The sequence below is a fragment of the Apteryx rowi genome, unplaced genomic scaffold, assembly GCF_003343035.1.
Source record: "Apteryx rowi isolate R43461 unplaced genomic scaffold, aptRow1 scaffold_76, whole genome shotgun sequence".
Lineage (NCBI taxonomy): Eukaryota > Metazoa > Chordata > Aves > Apterygiformes > Apterygidae > Apteryx > Apteryx rowi.
Window position 1 is genome coordinate 32,164 of NW_020451049.1, and position 20,801 is coordinate 52,964.

General features: G+C 39.4%; 1 protein-coding gene across 1 annotated transcript in view; it reads right to left on the minus strand.

Moving 5' to 3' along the window:
- The window catches only part of LOC112976700 (lipopolysaccharide-responsive and beige-like anchor protein), a gene marked incomplete at its 3' end in the record, with an annotated part of 51,741 nt that extends 31,005 nt beyond the window's left edge, over positions 1 to 20,736 (minus strand). Inside the window, exons 1-2 of the mRNA XM_026088212.1 lie at positions 20,538 to 20,736; positions 19,722 to 20,203 (exon numbers count right to left, since the gene is read on the minus strand). Coding sequence (XP_025943997.1) covers positions 19,722 to 19,955 — 234 coding nt within the window. The remainder of the gene's footprint in view (positions 1 to 19,721; positions 20,204 to 20,537) is intronic.
- Positions 20,737 to 20,801: the final 65 nt, after the last annotated feature.

Here is a 20,801-nt window from a genome sequence, read left to right on the forward strand (position 1 = left end):
TCTTGAGCTATATAGAAGACATGTTCTTAAGCACATGAACAAAATTTTTGCCACAAACATTTGAGTTTTTACTTTGTTTTTTCAGAGGGGGCAGAACACACTTGAAAACTGAAATCCTATGCCACCTTTGCAACAGACTCAAGCATAATCTAGACCAGATAAATTTATGGACAATTAATCTGATTAAGCATATTTCTGATAGCTAAAAGTTTGYTCGCTATAGCTTCCTGTAAGATTTATTAGTAAAATATCTCATAATAGATAGCCACAGTCAAACACAACTAAATTCCACAGTTTTACGCCTTCCCAGTGTTAGCTTTCACAAGCCCTGCAAATCAAATGAAACTTTGCTTAGTGCTTTATATTTATTGGATACCACTAAYGCTAAAAAAAGGTTCATCACAGCATTTTAAGCACCACTGCAGAAATTAAATTAGAGGGAGTGTAGATTCTGCTAGCACACGCAAAGCTGCCCCTGGCAAAGTGTTCCACTAAGAAAATCAGGTTGCTAGTTCTAGAGCAACATCAGTTCTGGAAAGATATCATGCACAGTTGTGTCACTCCCTGCCTCAAACACAATCTAATCTAACTCTGGAAGAGGCACCAACTAAAACAGGAGAAAATGGCCACAACGCTTCAGCCAGACACTGTAAGTGTTACTTGCTTACACCAGCTTTACAATCATTCCACAATAGCTGAGGGTCCACTCAGATCTAATATTTCAGATGCAGATCACAAAGGCTTTGTGTAATCCTAAGCAAACTCTACAGTGTTTCCTTGGCTTCCTTCCAAAACTCACTACCATGATCCCTATGCACAGCCTTCTCAGCACTGAAGCTCGGCCAGCTCCCACTCACACACTGTATTAATAAATTAGTCAGTCTATACCCACTCGACTTGATACAAAGGAAGGCAATATGTTACAGGTTCCTGTTACTCAATCTGTCACCACAGAATTCTCTGCGAAACTTTCAGAAACAAAGTAGGTGCCTTTCCCCAACTTCAGTTTGACCAGGACAGCTCTATAAAGCCTCGAGCTGCTGGAATAATTCTCCTAGTTATGACAGTAGCCAAGACACAGCAACCCATACGTAAAAATTCACCTCAAAAGAAACGACAATTGGTCACAAACCCTGCCTATCAACACAGGCTAGCTGCCCAGCAACAGATATTTCAGCTTYATCCCAAGATTCACACCTCACATACAAAAGGCGTCTTGCCTGTGTTAACTTTTTACAAACCAGGATATAATATCACAGCCAAGACACTTTCCAACATCTTTCTCCCATTTCTGTTTCTGATCTACCAGATCTATACCAATTCAAATTTTTCACTGCTCAGCCTTCCAGATTTCCCTTACAAAGATGAAAGGTAACTGTAAGGCTAATCACACAAAGTACATAGTCAATTTTAATATCTTTGGTTAGGCTTTCATTAGAGCACTGAAACTTTTCCCTGTGCAGTCAAATCTATGCATCATTTTTCACAGAATTTCACATAACCCTAAAAGTCAAACTAAAAACATACTCCATTTAAAAAGCAAGTTTGCAGTTAGTCTCCAAGGTTGAGCTGTACTCCGTAAGACTCAGTGGTGACTCATTTTAGTATAGCATTTCCAATGTCTTCAAATCTCCAGCAGAACACTTCTTATATGAATCACTTGGTTATTCTGATACACCAAATGGCTGCGCTGCAATACAGAGGGACCTCAACAGGCAGGCAAAATCAGCAGAAGAACCTCATGAAGTTCAAAAAAGAGAAATGCAGAGTCCATCACCTTGGGAGGAATAACCCCCTGCACCAGTACAGGCTGGGGACCAACCTGCTGGAGAGCAGCTTTGCAGAGAAGGACAAGGTGACCATGATCCAGCAGTCATGTTCCCTTGTGGCAAAGGCAGCCAACAGCCTCCTAGGCTGCATTAGGCAGAGCGTTGCCAGCAGGTTGAGGGAGGTGATCGTTCGCCTCGACTCAGCCCTGGTGAGGCCACAGCTGGAGCACTGGGTCCAGTGCTGGGCTCCCCAGTGCAAGACAATCTTGGACCTACTGGAGGAAGTCCAGCAAAGGGCCACTAAGATAATGAAGGGACTGGAGCTTCTGTTATACGAGGAGAGGCCGAGCAAGCCGAGACTGTTTAGCCTGGGCAAGAGAAGGCTCAGGGGGATCTTACCAATGTATATGAATATCTGATGGGAGGGTGTAAACAAGATGGAGCCAGATTCTTCTCAGTGGCGCCCAGTGGCAGGACAAGAAGCAGTGGGCACAAATTAAAGACAAGAAATTCTGTCCGAACATCAGAAAACACTTCTTTCCTGTGAGGGTGCTGAACACCAGAACATGTTGCCCAGAGAGGTTGTGGAGTCTCCGTCTTCGGAGACATTCAGAACCCAACTGGATGCGGTCCTGGGCCACCTGCTCTTGGTGACCTTGCTTGAGCAAGGGGTTGGACTAGATGATCCCCAGAGGTCCCTTCCAACCTCAGCAATTCTGTGATTCTGTGATTTTAAGTTTTTGCATTGTTAAACTTACTATCACTTGAACTTAGATGACTGCTGGCTTATTGGCAATTGTGCTAAGCTGTCCTTCAATCAGGTTTGCGAAAATTTATTATTTACATTCGGGGTACAGTCTGAAGATGGGATGCATAAAATATCAGTTGGCCTTACGGCTGATGTTATGCAGGAGGTCACATTAACACACGGATGTCTTGGCCTTACAATCTATGCTTAATAATCAGAATAAAATTTGCATCATACACAAGAACAGTATTTCACAGAAGACCAAAAATTCAGACACAAATCAAACCAACAAGAAAAACTGAACTGAGGTGACGCTTGAGAAAAATATGAAGAAAAAGTTGTGAGTAAATAATGAAATATATATATAGTAGAGGTAAGAGGAACAGGAAGCCCAGCAGCAACTCATGCAAAATTCTCTAGGTTGAGGAACAAATGTTAAAGGTATATAGCTCTACARCCCTCCAGATTCAGAGCATAGCCCTCTTCTACCAAATTGGGGGCTTTTGTTAACAAGTCAAATTAAAAGCTAAAAAACCACCTGCAAACATACTACATTTATCTTAAATTCATAAAGTTTGAAGGTAAATATTTTCAAGTGTAAATTGGAATGACTGATACACAGGAAATACATTACAGATAGCTTCTATACTCTTCGCTGCAGACTTAATTCAAATTGGTCCCTAAATGTAAACACCCCCATTGTGTTCTCCAGATTCAGTTAATAGAAAAACCCAAAGTAAACCTCTCATGTCCTCTTACTGGGATTACAGGTGAGCACACCATTTGTGCTACACAACACTTCACTTTTCAATTAAAAAAAAAAAAAAAAGTGAAGTCATACAAAGATAGGTTTTGGCATAACCACCACATTATTTCAGCTCCATCAGCTGTTAAATTAAAAACAACAGCAATGAAACTACCTTTATTTAATCAAACACTTACAGTAAACGCAAGGAGGACTTGAAAATCCAGTCAGAAGTTATCTTGTTACTCTTTCAGAAGGAGAGCCCAGCTTCAGCCTTGCAGCTCCCTGCTAGCAGCAATCCTGCTCTTACAACAGGTTTAGCAGTAGAAACAGAAGCTGTTCCTCATAAGCCACATGCACAAGAAATACAGATGCTGCCACAATTTTATTATTTCATTCTGGTTTGTAAAGGTTGTATTGCTTTTTATTGAAAGAATCATGTTTTAAGTTAGAACACATACAACTAGAATCTTAACATCAGCCACCAAATTCAGAAAGGCATAAGCACAATAACTAGCTTATTGCTCTCTCTCAAAAGGATCATGTCTGACACTATTCAGCATTCATACTTATTTTTACTTAGCTCAGTGATACTTAGAAATGACTTTTACTTAGGATAATTTTTATGTTACAGTACCTTTTGGTGGGACACAGGAAGTCCAGTTTCCTAGGACAAGTATATTGAAGAAAAAAAATCAAAGGACAATTTTCTCAAAAATCTAATTAATCTTTGTAATATACACATACGAAGCATGACTGACACCAAATTTAGCTGCTTCTTGAAACAACAAGCTGTTTCCAATGAAGGTTGACCAGTTCCTCTCTCAAGGTTCAAAAGGCATAACGAAAGATGAGGATTCCCTCATTCACTAAGCATTTCGTATTATGAAGATACTCCCATGTCTCTGCATATAGAGTGAGGCTGATGGGTCTACTTCCCTGAAACAGGCATTCTTCTTTTCTAAGCAAAGTTGTCTATTTTATTATTTTGGAAGTTTAACAGACCCTGAATGACATTAGGAAAACTCTGCCAAAAGCAGTATGAAATTAAGACAGTAGCAGAAGGCACACAGAGGATATTACTGGCTAATGGAAGCAGTAAAGCTATCAAAATCTTGAAAGTTATGACATGACTTTGGAATGAAATTTAAGTCAGAGTTCAAACCCTTCAAGCGCCAGTGGAGTTACAGAAACAAGCACATCAGCTGAATGCAGGAGAAAGATCCCGGGGGTCACGAGGATCGGACCATATCATGGGAGGCCCTGCCTCCCCCTCTCTTTTCAGGAGTTGAGGCAATTGCAGAGAAAGTAACGAGAAAGATGAATAGAGCTACACATCATCCCATGAAGATGAAGCCCGAATTTGATAGTTTCCCTTCCTGCTTCTAAAGGTAAAAGGAGTTCAGGTCTCATGTACAAACACAATGCATGCAGCATAATGAGGCTCTAGAGCCAGGTGCTGAGCAGCCTTAGCTCTATTTAATTCCCAAGTAGAAAGGATAGCTAGGCTGAGAGCAGAGAAGCCTAATATGATTCTCTTCCTTCTCTAGCTCCTAACTCCATTTCCAAGCCATCTGACTCCACCCAGCAGAACATACACATCTACTGTTGCTTTGACAGCAGCAAGAGCCCAGTCCGTGTGTTAAAAAAGTTTATTTGTACAATGAAAAGGTTGAGGCCACAGGCGTTTCTTGGGCACAGCATCATACAATGGCTGCAGGCAATGGGTAGAACATTAGAGAAAAATCTTTAAAAATTCCTTCAAAGGGAACACATTAGGTTATCTTAACATGCAAAACACTCACTCTTGAGAGCAACTTTTCAATTTTTTTTTAATATCTTTTCTAGTTTTGCTTTTAACATCCTGAAATTCCATCATGAGAACCAAAATTATTCTTCCTTGTTAGAGCTTAATCCTGAAATTTGTAGTTTGACCTAAGTGAACACAGTCCAGTAGAAGTAACGATGATGTCATTGACTTGTATCTGGACCAGTTCACAGGGAAAAGGAAATATACAATAGCTTTCCAAACGTTTCTGATAAACATTTTATTCATGAGTGACTAAAAGCTCCAGCAGTTCAAGACTTTTATTGCTAGGAAATATTGAGTCTACACTGTAATTAGAATGAATGAATGGTACAAAAAGTAAAATAAGACAGAACTTCTCTTGACTTCTATTGCCATTAGAACCAGGGAGCAATATTGTGAGACATCACTTGATGGAGCAGCACAGAAAGCACACCCCAGGAGGAAGGTATTCTCCCAACATCAGTGACTGCAGGCAGTTGCCTTGGGGCACTTCTAGTTTGTATCGCCCATAGAGTGCTGTAAAATACAGAACTATCACTAGTTTCAGTTCTGCACATTCTCTGCAGTCTTCTACACCAATGCATCCAAAGCAGGTTGCTCCTGTATAGCAGAAGTAGTTTTTTCCAGCCCTTTGCTACTGTATGTACCCTTATAGTCTTGTGGAAAAACCCAGACCCTCCACTCTTCTTCCTGGAGAAACTTAACTAAACATGCACCACATTACTAATGACTGCCTAGGAAGTACAAGTAGAACTTGATTCATTCTGCAGAAGCTTTGTTACATCTTATGGATGAAAAGGGAAGAGCCCAGCTTGACTCACAGAGCCCATGACATGTTTGCAGCATTAGCAAATAAACCAGATTTTTTTCTCCTTGAGTTTGTACCACCCATCTTTGATATGGAAATCATTCAAGCAACAACAGGCACGAATATATCTCAAAAAGGAGTATGCTACAAAGATCCCCTGAGCTTGAACTAGGAACTAGTAACCAGCCACACAGCACCTCACAAACATGCTGGCTCAGATCCAAAAGCTGTGCAGTGGTATTTCTACATTACTAAACCCAGGCTAATAAGCTTGCAAGTCTCTGAATTAGGTGCCATCATGCTTCCTGCTACAAGCTTTAAGCAGATACACAGTTTCATTCTACTTTAAAAAGGAGAACAGACCTTCAATTTTATACTCAAGTGACTTTTGAAGACTAATCTGCATTTACAAAACAGTGCAATTTGAATAGACTTTTCCCCTTGAAGGGTCAGGTTCTTTACCATTGCTACCAAAATTGTAAAATACTAGATATATTGTTATTCAACAAGAACCCTATACAAGACTTAATAGTTGTGGGGAGGATTTACCACTTCTTTTATTACAAAGGGAATCTTGCATTAATTTCAGCTAATAGCCTGCCTCACACACTTCAGCTAATAGGACTATTTTCCATTGAAAGATTTTTGTTAACACACTTTACATATTTTGCACATGGCTCATCTAAACATGACTTGTACGCAGATTAAAGACAAATACACTTTATCAGATTTTTCTTTCTAATTCAACGTATTTAACTTCATAATACAAAGGCAGTGACTGCATAAATACCTTATTGGTTCACAGCATCAGAATACAGAACCATGCCTTATGGGGAATATGATTATAGCATTACACTTGACGAAGCACTGCCTGAAGACAAAAACAGGCATGAGTGACTAATATTTCACTAATATAGTTGCCACACATACATTTTATTACTGTGTTTTCTTTGACATTACCACAGTTCATTCAGAGATAGTCATCTCTCATGCTGCTAATGGACACTAGCTTCCAATAGCCAAATTTTGTTTGTTTGTTTTTTTAAATACAGGCATCTTGGCAGTCAAAATACTGGAGTAAGTTTGGRGTTCAGACATCTTTTAGTTTAGGAAGATGCAGGTACGCTTAATTGTGATAGAAGAAACCTTCTTTTACTTTGCTTTGTTCCCATGATTATGAGGATCAATACCTGTTTTATGAATCCATATGTGCTTTCAAGAATTGTTTCCAATACAAGGGGGAAGGTCACAAGCAGCCAACCCCATTTAGACACATCCATGATTATATACGAAGCTGAAAAACAGAATTCTAATTGCATCTCTAGCCTCATATGTAGACAACAGGATCTCCTTTTTTGCAGACTTTTTAAACTTTGATGAAAACCTAGAGGAAATATTAAAGCTGACTCTTAAAAGTGAAATCGAGTATTCAACTGGAACAAGAATTTAAATAAGCATTTGAAGCTCTTCACCACCTCCAACAGGAAATTGAAGCTTCAAGATCACTTCCAACTCAGTGCTATGTAAGTCAAAAGCACCGCCAACACACAGAGGTCATACAGTAAGTGTATTTCAGAACTGCAGAGCTATTAGTGTCACACATGCCAGAAAGTGGTCATTAAGCTTGTACCTGACTAGTCCTATTGTGAGGCAACATACTACATTATTACATTGAGATGCATGGAAATATCCTGTTGAGGATAATACTGGGCTTCAACTGATGGAAGAGTAACTTTCATGGGAATGAGTCATGAAATTCCAATTAAACCCAACATGTTTTTTAAGCAGCAGAAACAGCTACAAGATTAGGACACAAGCAAAAAAAAAAAAACAACAAACAACCAAAAACACAGATACTGAACAACACATTACACAGACAGGACAGTTCTAAACCCACTGGAATAATTCTCCCTTCTTCTCCCCCCTGCCTCCAACCATACATTTATCTTAAATTTCTGAGATTGTTTTGAGGACTTCAAAGTGATTTTTCCCATAGAAATTAACAGACAATTCAAAGTCTGTGACATTTAAACAACCAGGACTTGACTTCAAAAGTCTGAGTTTGAAAACAAACAGTTCATAATCAAATTTTATTACAGTAGAGTTAAATTGATTAAAGTGCTAGCTAGTGGTGTTATTTTTAGGTAATATTTTGGGGGCAGGATTAAGTCGCTCCTCTAAAATTTTATCTCTGCAATTTTACCTCTGCCACTACTTACACGACAGAAACTGAAAGAGATCCCAACAGCTCTCCAAATACCTGATTAAAACCACTCCCAGACATATCCAACTTTACAGAGCTAGGAACAACAGCAGGGTATCAAGATTAAGGTAGCTCTTTACTGAAATCCGAATTTTTGTGTATGTCAACTTCTACTTCATATCCTGTTCTCCAAACTTCTCAATTTGCCACACATTTGTTAGCTACAGCTTTCCTCCTGCTATGCTAAAACTTCCTTGTTACATTGTCATCTATATTGTTAGAAAATGTGAAGGGTTTTTTTTTTTGGTGGTGGTGAAGGGGATGCTTTTGTTTATATTTAAAAACATCATTATATGAAGTTTTTTTCAGCTTGTTCATGGCTCCTCTCAAGACTGGACACAGAAGTACTAAACACATTCTCTCCTAAAACAAAATTTAGTTGGAAATGGGGATATTGCTTTTCCACCAACGATAGCACAGGGGTAGTACACTCACTCAGAAACAAGAAACCCAAGCTTCTCTCTTCTGCCTTAGGAGATTCACATTTTGTCTTTTTGAAAGACGTCTAAACTACTCAAAAGAGATTTTTTCAGTCACCCGAGGAACTCCTCCACCTGAAGATACATCACATTCCAGGAAGGAAATCAGGGTTCTGTAAACCATAAAACTTGTTTAAGGCCATAACATGTGGGCAAGAACTCAGTTTTCTGGCTCAAAAACCTTTCCTGTCATATATAAGTGACTGGAGAACTTTACTCAAATGCCTTAATCACACAGCCTAAGACTTGTTTCTTTCTATACTTCCTCTCCGTACTCATGAATCTGTCACTCTTCACTGTATAACCATCCAGTCTTACCAGAAAAGATGTTAGAAATGTCCCTTCATAAATCACTTATAACAGCACTGCTATGCACTTCTGCCAGGTGGCAATTTGAATTTCTTCCTGCTAAGGATAGAATCCAGGGTGGCTTCATTTCCTGCACAGGTGAGACTTTACTAAACCAGAAAAATTCCCAAAGTGCGATATGCATTTCATTTTAAAAGCAATTCACAGGAAGGGCACAAGTCTTTAGTGCCAGGTTCTCAGATGAGTCATGGAAGAAACATCTCCTCAAAGGCAGTGTCACTGCCAATCAGTTGATCCACAGCAATTGCAGTACACAACAGTACTCACGGTTCCCCAGTCCACTACAGGAACCCCATGAATGCTAGGAACTCTTCTGGCTCAGGATGAAAGCAGGAGATGCCAGGTCATGAAAGAGCCTGGGCAGGGGGGAGCACAGAAAGCGCAAAGCAAATAGTGCTTTGTGAGGGTTCTGGTGTGAGGTTAATAATAACCTAGCATGGCACAAGGTCAGGATCCTACTTTGGAGGAGGGAGTGGACAAGAAAACAGGATAATCTTTTCTCCATGGGCATTTGCCGATTTGCATGAAATGGGAAGCTGCTGGGCCAGTTTCTGTGCCTAAGCAAGGGATGTCTGAAAACCTCTTTCACAGCACTTCACTGTTGAGAAGGGCACCACTGCTACCTCCTTCCAGTTGAGTTTAAATCAAGGAGACCTGAAGCATTATCAACTGCCTAGCTTCAGAAGAAAACTCTGGCCGTAGATTACAAGGKGGACAGAGAACTCGCAATCCTGATTGAAATACTCGTACCCAGTATCTCAGTATTGTCTCATTCTATAGCATCAACTATATATCAAATGTATATGTAGCTTCCTACCTCACGAGCTATTTTGAAACCCATTCTAAAAATGCAGTCATGGTTACTCAGTTTCATACTATATATCAGGTAACTAGAAGTCAGGCATTACAGCACCTAAATTACACATTGGAACCAAATCCTACAGTATAATTAAGCCATTAAAAAAAAAATTACCAGTTCTTTTCAGTCAAGTTCCCAATCTAAGGTACAGACAAATCACATGCTTTGTTTCAACAAAAACATTAGCAGGAGGCAGATGCTGACTGGACTGGTAGTTTACATTTGTTTATTTAACAGTCATGCACCATTACCAACATTAGTCATTTGATCCCTGTTCTCCCCCAACTGCATTGTTTTAAGGCTTATCAACAATTCACTGCTGTATCATTAGCCATTTTTTTTAGCTTATGTCTGCTGATTCTGCACAAAGACCCTGTTTGTTTTTTTAAGCAATACTTGCTTGCAAGGTTCTCCTGAATCATTAATAATCCCATTAAAAAAAACTGTCCTTAAGAATACAGTTTTAGTTCTAAGAAGTGCATAAGGCATCAAGACTTCTCTAATAATGGACTACTAAAATTTGGAAATAAGGCATAGGGTCTGCAAAGCCTTTATTCAGCAATTCTGTAGCAACAGAGTTTACCTTATTCTACCAAGTAGTCCTACCGACCCCAGTTGTCCCCCCACAACCCTAATCATAGTTGGAAAAAAAACCAGGGCAATTGTGGGTGGGAAATGCCAATTGCTTGATAAAGGAACCAATTTGTGAGAGGTGTTTTTTCCAGGCAAACATTCATCATTCTGGACTCCATAAATACTTATTTCCCAACCCGATGCAAGATGCTACCAGTTCTCCTGCTGCTCTTTTCTATGAGAAAGTCCTCTTCAGCTGCAACAACAGGCTGACCTGCTGCTTACTATTGTTGCTAGCCTTTCAGTGTTCTCAGAAGGTAGAATAAATGGGTTACAGGTCACGCAAAGCACTGTTACAGTCACTGTCTTACGGGGCTAGTCCAGTTTACAAGTAGAAATTTGAAGGTGGAGATAGAAGAGACTATTTCATTCATTCATTTCATGGACTTCTGTCCACACCACAGAGGATAACTGATGATGGGGGGGGGGGAAAACCCTCCTATGGAACAACCTCCAACTGCAGATTCATGACAAAGTCTTAAGTGGTTACTCCAGCTTTGATTTTCACCTGTAAAGAGCTACTGGGTTAGCTCTCCTTTAAGTGTTGCTTTCTTTAGCTACATAATCAGAAGAGAAAGTGTTTTTGCCTGAACAACTCACCTCCAGCTTTTCAGTCACACCAAAAAATCATGCGGCTATCTTAACTTTTTGTATAATATACATGAAAATTTTCAGCTAGATGCACGTGGAAGACAAAAGCATCAACAGAACTACTCATATGCAGGCTGCAGTAAAAAGACAGTTCAAACTCACAGAGCACTTTCCAGGAGGCAACAGAGCTGCTCTCATTTAAATATCATCTCAAGGCAGCTACTGACACAGAGAAAATCATGCCCCGGAAGTGTCTGTTCCTTGTTCCCCAGCCATCACTGGAGGAATACAATGCAATGGAAGGCATTAGGTTTCTTTTCCATGAATTCCTTTCATTTTAGAAACTATTTATGCCTGCTTGTGAAGCTTTGAAATCTAAAGCACTGTAGAAGTGCAAGCTCTTCATAAAACACAATGAGCTTCCGGTGTCAGCACAAAACCTACAGGAAAGGCACAATTACAACTGCTCATGCAGCATCATTATTTAGCTCATTTGATCACAGCACTTATGCAAGGATGGATCTTGATTGCTATCTGCTCTAAGCAGGGAGCACTGCATACTGGAAACTGCAGTCTCCCCTGGCCGCATTTGGTATTAAAAAAGCAGGTGACAATGGTATCCTGTTTTACACAAATTAATTAGAGCCCTCAGATTCCTGGCAAACGGCCAGGGTTTGCAGACAGACAAAGTCTGAAGGTTTCCCAAAGAAAAAAAGTGACCAGTGAACTAGTTTTTGAAAAGGCAACAATATACTCCAGAACAATACCAGGTCTCTAACAGAAAAAAAAAAATAAAAAAAAAAAATCAAGAATTAAAGCAGAAATGTGTTCTAAATTAGGACATTAGTAATTAGGCCAAGCTAATACCAAAAAAACATCATGCAAAACATGAAGAGGTCAGCAAGGCCTCTAGGGGCTGTGGAAGACACTTAAATGGCAGAAAGTCAGCTAAATATAATTAGCGATTATGAACAAAAAGTTTCTTCCAGATTGTCCCACTTATAATAAATAGAAATTCTTTAAAAAGATATGCAAAAATTCAATGCATGCAAGGCTGAATTTGACAGAAAAGATTCTTAAAGAGTTTTATGCACAGGAGCACTGAAAGTGGCAAGTAACTTCACATCTAATGGCTAAGCTATAGGGCTCATTTAATCTGTGCAACAGGTTAAAGCCTTCCTCTTAAGGTTCATAAAGAACTTCTTGACTGTGAAAAGACAGAATTTATAAATTCTTTAAATTACCAGATTATTTAGTAAAGAAAAACGTCAGAACATCATGTCAAGTGAGATACACTTCAGAATAACTGCAGTTTCCCTGATAAGTGGTAAAACAAGTATATAGGTAGTGAAAGAAACCACAGAGAATCCTTATTTTTATTTTTCATCAGACTTGACATGTAAACACAAAAATCACACTTGATGATCTTCAGAAGACTGGTCATCTCAGCAAGATTAAGTATCTGAATATACATTTGACTAGCCAGAAGCCATTCAGTAACACCACAATACTAGACCAATAAATAAATAAATAGCTTTGCCCCAACCTCCAGTATCAGCCAAACACAGCCAGTTCAAAAAACTTCTCACACTCCCTTTGAATTTGCAAACTTTGATTCAGTCCTTCAATAATCTTTCAACGGACATAAATAATTCTCTATTTTTATCTTGGTCTGCGTTGTCCAGCCTTTGTAACAACCTTGAAAAGCCATTCACCTATTTCCCTGATGGTTGTGACTAATTTCATTCTATTCTCTAATCCACAAATGCCTTTTCCTGAGACAGTCCATATGGTCACTGTTTTACCGTGCTATCTGTCCTACAGGGTCAGGCCAATGGTCCATCTAGCCCAGTATTCTCTGACAGATGTGATACAAAAATACTATTTAGAGAATAATATTTAGGGATGCAAAGCATTCGCAATAATTCTTTCATGTTTGTTAGAAAATACCAACATGAAAAACTTTCACTAAATTTGCATGGTTCCCCTCTAATGGGGATTCTAAAGTATGCTATGAACACATTTTAAACAGCATCATTGACAGGCTTGTAGGATGGACCACTAATTAAAAACACTGCTTTATCAAATATTGCATTATTAAGACATGCCATATGTAAATGCCTGGTTCTACCTTGCCTTTTTAGCTTTATTTTAGGTTTGTGCAGAGCCTTCTGATGGTAGTACAGGATACCAACACTTCTGGAAAACACAGAGCCTACACAGTTCACAAGCTATTCACAGACACTTTGAAGTTCAGATTGGTCATGAGAAGTTATAAAAATTGGCCAGAGGAAAATAAAAACTGACATTTTTCCTGAAAAAACTTCTAGTGTAGCCTTAATATTGTGTCCTCCTATATTTTTTTTAAGTTGCAGTCACAGAAGTGAGTCAATATTACAACCAGAGTGCAAACCCAGCTCTTCAGAGTTTAGACGATTTTCTTCTAAATGCCATAGTTTTGGCATGTCAATCATCATCATGTCTAATTCAAGTTTTTCAAGATTATCTCTTACTACATACTATGTATTTCTCAACTCACCATAACCAGGCAGAAAAAGTTCCCTAAATTCCTATACTTACCACGCAAGCTGATATTTCTATTAACTGCAAAGTGATCTAAGTCTCATCAATCCTGGGAAAAAAAAAAACAAACTGTACAAATCACTCCAATAGTAAGTGTATCCATAACTATTCAGAATACATTTTAACAAGATGGAGGTCTGTAATCCTTCTTGCTTATTTTAAGTGAAGGATAAGTGACTTCTATCACTCAACAATTCTGAGCTAGTTAAAGTTTGGTTAAAACATCTCTTGGTCTCATTTACTCAGCAAGACTTACCAAAATCACATTTTATGGTTATTTATTGGCCTTCCAAAGCATAAAGATGACTTGGAATCAAGGAGTCTAAATTCATTCATCAAACTGGGCACAAGMCTCCCAACATGAAAGAAACAGCAAGAATGAAGTTTGCATCTTGATTAGTTTATCAAAAGGAATTGAGATGGATCTGGGAGCAGAGGTTTTTTTGCTGCATTCTACTCACTGACCAAAAATAAATAAATAAATAAAAGCATGATCACTAAGACAGCTCACTGTTTCACTGTTCAATTTACTACGCTTTTTTAAAAATTACAAGCTTGGCCCAGCTAAAGCCACAGAGTTACCCTATCATCTATATTACAGATGGACAGAAGTGACTGAACCAGGATAACTGTAACCAGCGGTGTACTCACTGGGAACCTTGGAAAGACTGCATATATTAACTAAAGTACAATATGCAGTGCTGCTCTGGAAACTATTTGGTTACTCTCAGTTGTCATCAGTGTTGATAAGGTTAGATAGAAAATAAATCCTAACATTCTATAAAAATATACACTAAAATAGGCAAAACAATGCACTGTTATGAAAACATTTATGATGCATTTTCAATAACTGTAATAAATCTATTTAATTCTGTCAGCATTAGCTTTGGCGTTTATCCACACAGTACATGCAAAAAAGAAGACACAGTGACCAAAGAGAGGGAAAAAAAAGGAGAATTTTTACTTCATAAAATCCATTATACTAGCATCTCAGAAGCATTCATATCAAATTAGAAACCTGCTGTATCAGCAGGTGATGTCATTGGCTTTCAATATGAATAATGATAAACACAGATTATAGGGGAGAAATCAAAATGGAGAAATGAAAAGAACAGCAGAAAGTCCATCAGCATCAGGCAAATAAGTAGAAATTCAGTCATTCATCTCATAACTGTTCTATAAAAACAAATGGGGAAGAAGGTTTCTTTAAAGAGAAGAAAAGAGAAAAGTCAATGGTGAGAAATAAAAGGATTTGTCAAGAGAATTTTTGTTTGTGTTTGCAGTCTGGCAGAAGCGAGAAGGAGGTGACAAATTAAGATTTTAAAGTAATTTTATTTTTTCCTCCTCAGATCCAGTTATTTTTCCTCATAAGGTGATAAAAACTAAGATATTTCTCATTTGTACTTTGYCACTAGGGGAATCTTGGTGAAGACCTCATAATCCATGAACAGAATCAGAACAACAAAGAAAGATGATAGTTGTACAGCCATCTGCTTGAAACACAGCAGAATTTTGCCAGAATATCTATTTCTCACTGCAACCCTAGTGCAATATAGTAACCCCTACACATAGTGTTCATTATGAACAAAACACTGATTGGTCTGTAAGAGCCCTTTACATACTGAAAGGCAAGAATATCAGTGACCTAAGTTTTACATATAAAACTAGAGACTTACAATAACTTGGAAACAACACAGCATTGACATGTGATACAAGAGAAGTCCATTTAGAAGAGAGTAGACCAGGAGCTCTATCCAAAATTTTAACCTAGCAAAAGGTCTCCAAAAAGTAGTACCCCAGATTGTATAGCCTTCAGAAAAGAATTAGAAACAATTCTCTGCACATGAAAACCTCAGGTCCTAAAAATCTTTGAAACCAATAGTACAGAACTGGGGGTGTGGGTGGGTGTGGGTTAAAACATTTTGCCAATTCCTGATTTATTTCTATAACTTTTTTTTTTTGGAAAGTTTCTTGATTAGCAGGAGGTCAACTTGTCCTTCTGCTTTACTGTGAGACAAACAGCTATTTTAAGTTAGTAACAGATCTCTTGTAAATAATTTTTTTCCATTCTATCATCTTTTCCTACCAAGAGTTTTTTTTAATTTTAGTAAGCTCTAATAAAATAAAAAAAAGAAAGAAAAGCAGATTTGAGGTCAAAAACAGGGGATCCACCTGACTAAGATGGAAATTTACTGACTTACTGCTGCCTAAGGTCAATTAAAAATGTAATTCACATTGCATAAGCAACATATACCCATAGCTTAGCCTATTCAGTGTCATAAAAATAATAGGATGGACTAAACTTGAACAAGAATGATGTTTTCAAAGTTTATCATGGAATAATAAGCTTTCTCATAGTCAGCATTTTCCTCCTCAATTTTAAGAGCTGAGGAAATACACAGTGCCAGCCCCACATGGGCTGGAAAACTAGGTTCTCAGAGAATACTGGCCAAAACAGAGCAGAAAAAATTGAGTATTTCTAAGAGTAACTTTCCTAGCAAGAATAAAATGAGACTATTAATTTTCAGTGCATGATAGAAGTAGGCTCACTAAGCATGCTGTTACACTGCTGGACAGAGAAAACATTACAGCTGGTTCTCAGCTCCCTGAGATTCAACATTGCTGCACTGAGTAAGGTATTTGCTGAAGTAAGCAGGACAACAGAATTTAAGTTTCTTTAATAAGCTGCAGGTCAATTACAGCACACTTTAGATTTTTGACCTTTTGAGTCTTTCATATATACAGGCATACCTCATTTTATTGCGCTTCGCAGATATCGCCCATTTTCTTTTTTTTAAAAAAACAAAAAGAAATTAAAGGTTTGTGGCAACCCTGCACCGAGCAAGTCTGTCGGTGCCATTTTTCCAACAGCATGTGCTCACTTTGCATTTCTGTCACATTTTGTACATTGTTTTTTTAGACATAATGCTATTGCACACTTAATAGACTACAGTATAGTGTAAACACAACTTTTATATTCTCTGGGAAACCAAAAAAATTCATATGACTCACTTTATTGCGATATTTGCTTTATGGCAGTGGTCTGGAACCAAACCCGCAATATCTCCAAGGTATGCCTGTATAAAGCATGGTCACCTCTTAAAGTCTTTAAAGATGAGGAACATCAAGACCGCACATTTGGTTTTGATGGAGAGTCAGGAGAAATTCAGGAAATTCACCATAACATGCATTTGCTAGAGCAAGTTTGAAAAGCATAAGATCAACATGTTTGCTCAAAAAGTAAGAAAAGGGGGTTGGCTGACCTAATTCTAAAATGAAACTTTTCATCTTAGAGTGTGGTTTTGCTATAACAATTAAATACGTAATAATGCCTTTCTACACACATCTTGCCCAGCCTACTATCCACCCCAGTCCAAAGACAGCTTACTTTAGTAACCCCCCCATTCCCAAAAGCCCAAATACTGTATGACTCTTCCTTCCAAAGTACAAGAAAAAAGCTAGCTGATTCCTGTTAACACTGCTGACCCAGTGCAGTTATGAGTCACCAAACGGAAGAAAACCCAATAGCAGGGGACATTTGGGGCTTAACCCTGCTACTAACAACAGAAGACAGCATGATTTTCATATCTTCAACTGAACCTGCACACACAGAAGTGTAAGTTTGCTCTGAAAGCTATTGGGAAACACACTGCTGTAAAAGCCATAGCTGAGAATCACTTTTTCATAGAAAAATTAAATCTGTACAAACACAGAAAAATAAATCTGCCATTGCTAACCATTACTTCACATATGCCAATTCTGATCAGCGGGATTTCAGAGGTATCTGACAAAACAAAAAGGTCACAGCTAAGTATTGAATGGTGGCAAAACTTGATGCCAGGTGGATGGGTATTGTTTTGTAGGGAGATGTTAATGTTGCAGCTCTTCATCCCTGATACTACACTCAGGTTGCAGAAAGTCACATTAGAAAGTCAGCTCAACAATTTTCAGTAAAAGTTTCCAGACAACAGGTGTTTTCTGTAACAAAAACTGGGAATGCTGGCTGATTTGGTTCTTAAGCAGTCTATTTTCAATAAAATAAAAAAAATCCAAAAGATCTTCTCCCACCAAAGCAGCCAAGTATTGATTTGTTTTCCTGGGACACAGAATAGCAAGGCACCTAATTTTTCTATTTTGACCAGAAACTTTTATTGTGCTCTCGCACAATAAAGGTAAAGCATCCCTACTACCAAGTTATTAGTTGTTTTATGATAGCTGTCAACCAACTAGTTCTGCTTTGATAATATAAAGTGGTGCAGAGGCTTGAACTTTAGCCTCCCATGTCATGGGCAAGTGTGCTGGAATGGTTAGAGAATCTTCTCAGAAAGATGCTTGTCTCATTTGGATAGCAAGTAAAAACACATATTTCCAGGAATTTCCACAGAACAAGAAACTATTTTCCCTACTTCTAATCAGGAAAGGAAGCTCCAGAAGCACTTCATTTAAGGACCAAATTCTTTGGTCCCTTTTAATCTAAACCTGAGGATTCTCTGAATCAAGCTGCATTTTTGGTTCCTTTCTTGTCCAGAGGCAGAAAAGGAATCACAGGATCAAGCAGCTTTTATACTTCTTACTACCTTGCTGAACCTTTTTCCACCACTACCATAAAACATACACTCTCTCAAAAGAGCATGCCAGGAACAAAGTGAAATTTAATATACTCATGAAGATTTTTTCCCTGAAAATGTCCTAAAGAGTAAACTATTTACCAGAATTTCCTTTTGAACTTCCCCTCCACATATCTGAGCACTGGGTTTAGTCAAGAACAATTGTCAAGTGCACTCTACATAACTTAAATCAGCTTCTCCTACTTGAAATATTCATGAAACCTCTACTCTCCACTTCATTTTTGCCAGTACTGCATTTCCTCTGTACTGAGGCTTTCAGCCTAACAAATTACAGGTTTAAAATCTGTTAATATGAATATCTTGGAAAAAAATGAAATTGACACCATAATCAAAGAAATTAACATCAAAAACATTAAATAGACACAGCACATGCAAGTTCTAATAGTCACTAAATATTTACACGTGACCTAAAAAATATTACTAACAAAATAACAGAAATGCAAATAGTATTTAAAAATCAGTACGCCTTCTGCACTGACTTTCTTGTTACAAGCTTTATGCTTGTTGCACCTGCTCTCACTTCCTGGTTGGTCAGAAACCCCGCTCTGTTTTAAAGTCAAAGGTACTCACTAAAAGCAAGTGGGAATGATGTGAATTCTTAGAGACTTAGAGACATTTTAAGGCCTCTAATAATAGCAGAGCACCTTTATAAACAAAGACAGTCTTTCCCCTGGTGCTTGGTCTGCTCCTGCATACAAACACTAATAACTAGCCTAATTGTTTCAAGTGCTGCCCAAAACGTTCAACAGCATGTTATGTTTGTAGCCTACACAGGAGAAGTTGCATCCTCAGTTTTTAGTAATATCTGCTATGAAGTATTAAAGTCATCTATACTGCATTCAAAAAATAGCAGCTGACTACCTAGTTCATTAATAAAAAAGGCCATTGAAACTGAATTTTACTCTTCCCAATAAACAAAGTAACTAAAACATTTAAACGAATCCCCCCCCAGTAATACACAGAACATGGAAGTTCAAAGCAAATTGAAAGCCAAAGGGGAGAGGCATTTACTTTTCTAGAAGAGGGACAAACATTTTCATGGGAAAGGTGGTTTTGGTTAAAAAAAAAACAAACATGGATTTTGATGTCAGTTTGAGTTACTAAAAAACATTTTTCTGTCAAGTATGTGTTGAATGTTTAAACATTATGATACATTTCTTAGTTCTAGATAAAGCAACAATTTCTCTGAAGCAAATCAAGGCTGATGCTCTTAGAGTTGTTTCAAGTTTAAATGTGTGTAGAGAGGCTCATTTGGTTTATTTTCAGCTTTTCCTGTTTGCAAGTAAAAAGAACCTAGCTGAAGTCTAGTATTGTGAAAGTGCAAACATGCAGAAAAAGACTTAAAGACAGGAAAATAACATCAAAAAGTATGGGATTCTTCTGCACACATACGCTATTCTCTTCCTATCTCATGTCCAAAAAGACAAATCACTTACCAGATTAAATACGGTTTCAACTATGTCTCTGTTGGATACTTCACCAACTTCCACCAGTCCTGTCAGCACAGCAAATTTCATCTTGATGCCTCGGATGGGGATTCCTGGATTCAAAGGTTGCAGCACACTTCCCCCTTCAGCAGCATTTCCTTCTTTTCCCGCTCCTCCTCCACTACCACCTCCTCCTCCATCATCACCTGTTGGCTGAACAMCTTGTTTGTCTTCACTCGCCATGGCTAGTTCACTTCAGGTTACGACTTGAAACGCTAAAGGCGCGGTCGCCGCTCCAAGAAGAAACAACTTCGGATCAGTGAAGGGTATCCCACAGCCCACTCCTCCCCTTCAGATCCAGCTCATGAAGAAACCCGCGTCGGGCGGGGGAAGGAGGGAGGGAGGGCGGGCGCGCCCTCGGAGTCCCAGCTCTCTCCTCAGCAGGAGGCGTCTGTCAGCAGCTCTCTGTCCTGAGGCAGGTATTTACAGCCCTGAAGGACAACCCGAGATATTTTTGAAGTCGCTGAGAGCCGGGCGCTCCGCACAAGCCGAGGGTCCCACCCCACCCGGCCGCCCCCCCACCCCGAAGAGGGTGGCAACGGTCGCCCGCAGAAGCCCTGACTCCCCGCTAAACCCGCCGCACAGTGCGAGCCGCCTTCCCGAAGACAGTTAATTATTTTTTTAAAGGGAATACGCTCCTCCTTCCCGCCTGGCTCTGTTTCTCCAGCGTCCCTAGCTCCTGCCCGCGTACCTCAGCCACCGCCCCCAGCTGCGCGGCGCGGACAGGTGCAGCGACAGGCCGCCCGCGAAGGAAGTTGCGCTCACCCCGCTCCCCGCCGCCGAGGGGCACGGGCTGCCGTAACGCCCAGCTCCGCGGCCGGGAGTCGGCGGCGGCTCTGCCCCTCTCAACGGCGGCGCTCCGCTCGCCTGCTGCTGAATAAGGGCGGGCCGAGGAGCGCCGGCCGCCGCTCTCCCGGGAAGAGCCTGAAGTTTCAGCCGCTGTCGCCTCACGCCGCAGGCTCAGTCAGCCCCATCTCTTCCTGCCGCTCGCTGCCGCCATGACAGCACTGAGCCCCCGGAGCGCCGCCG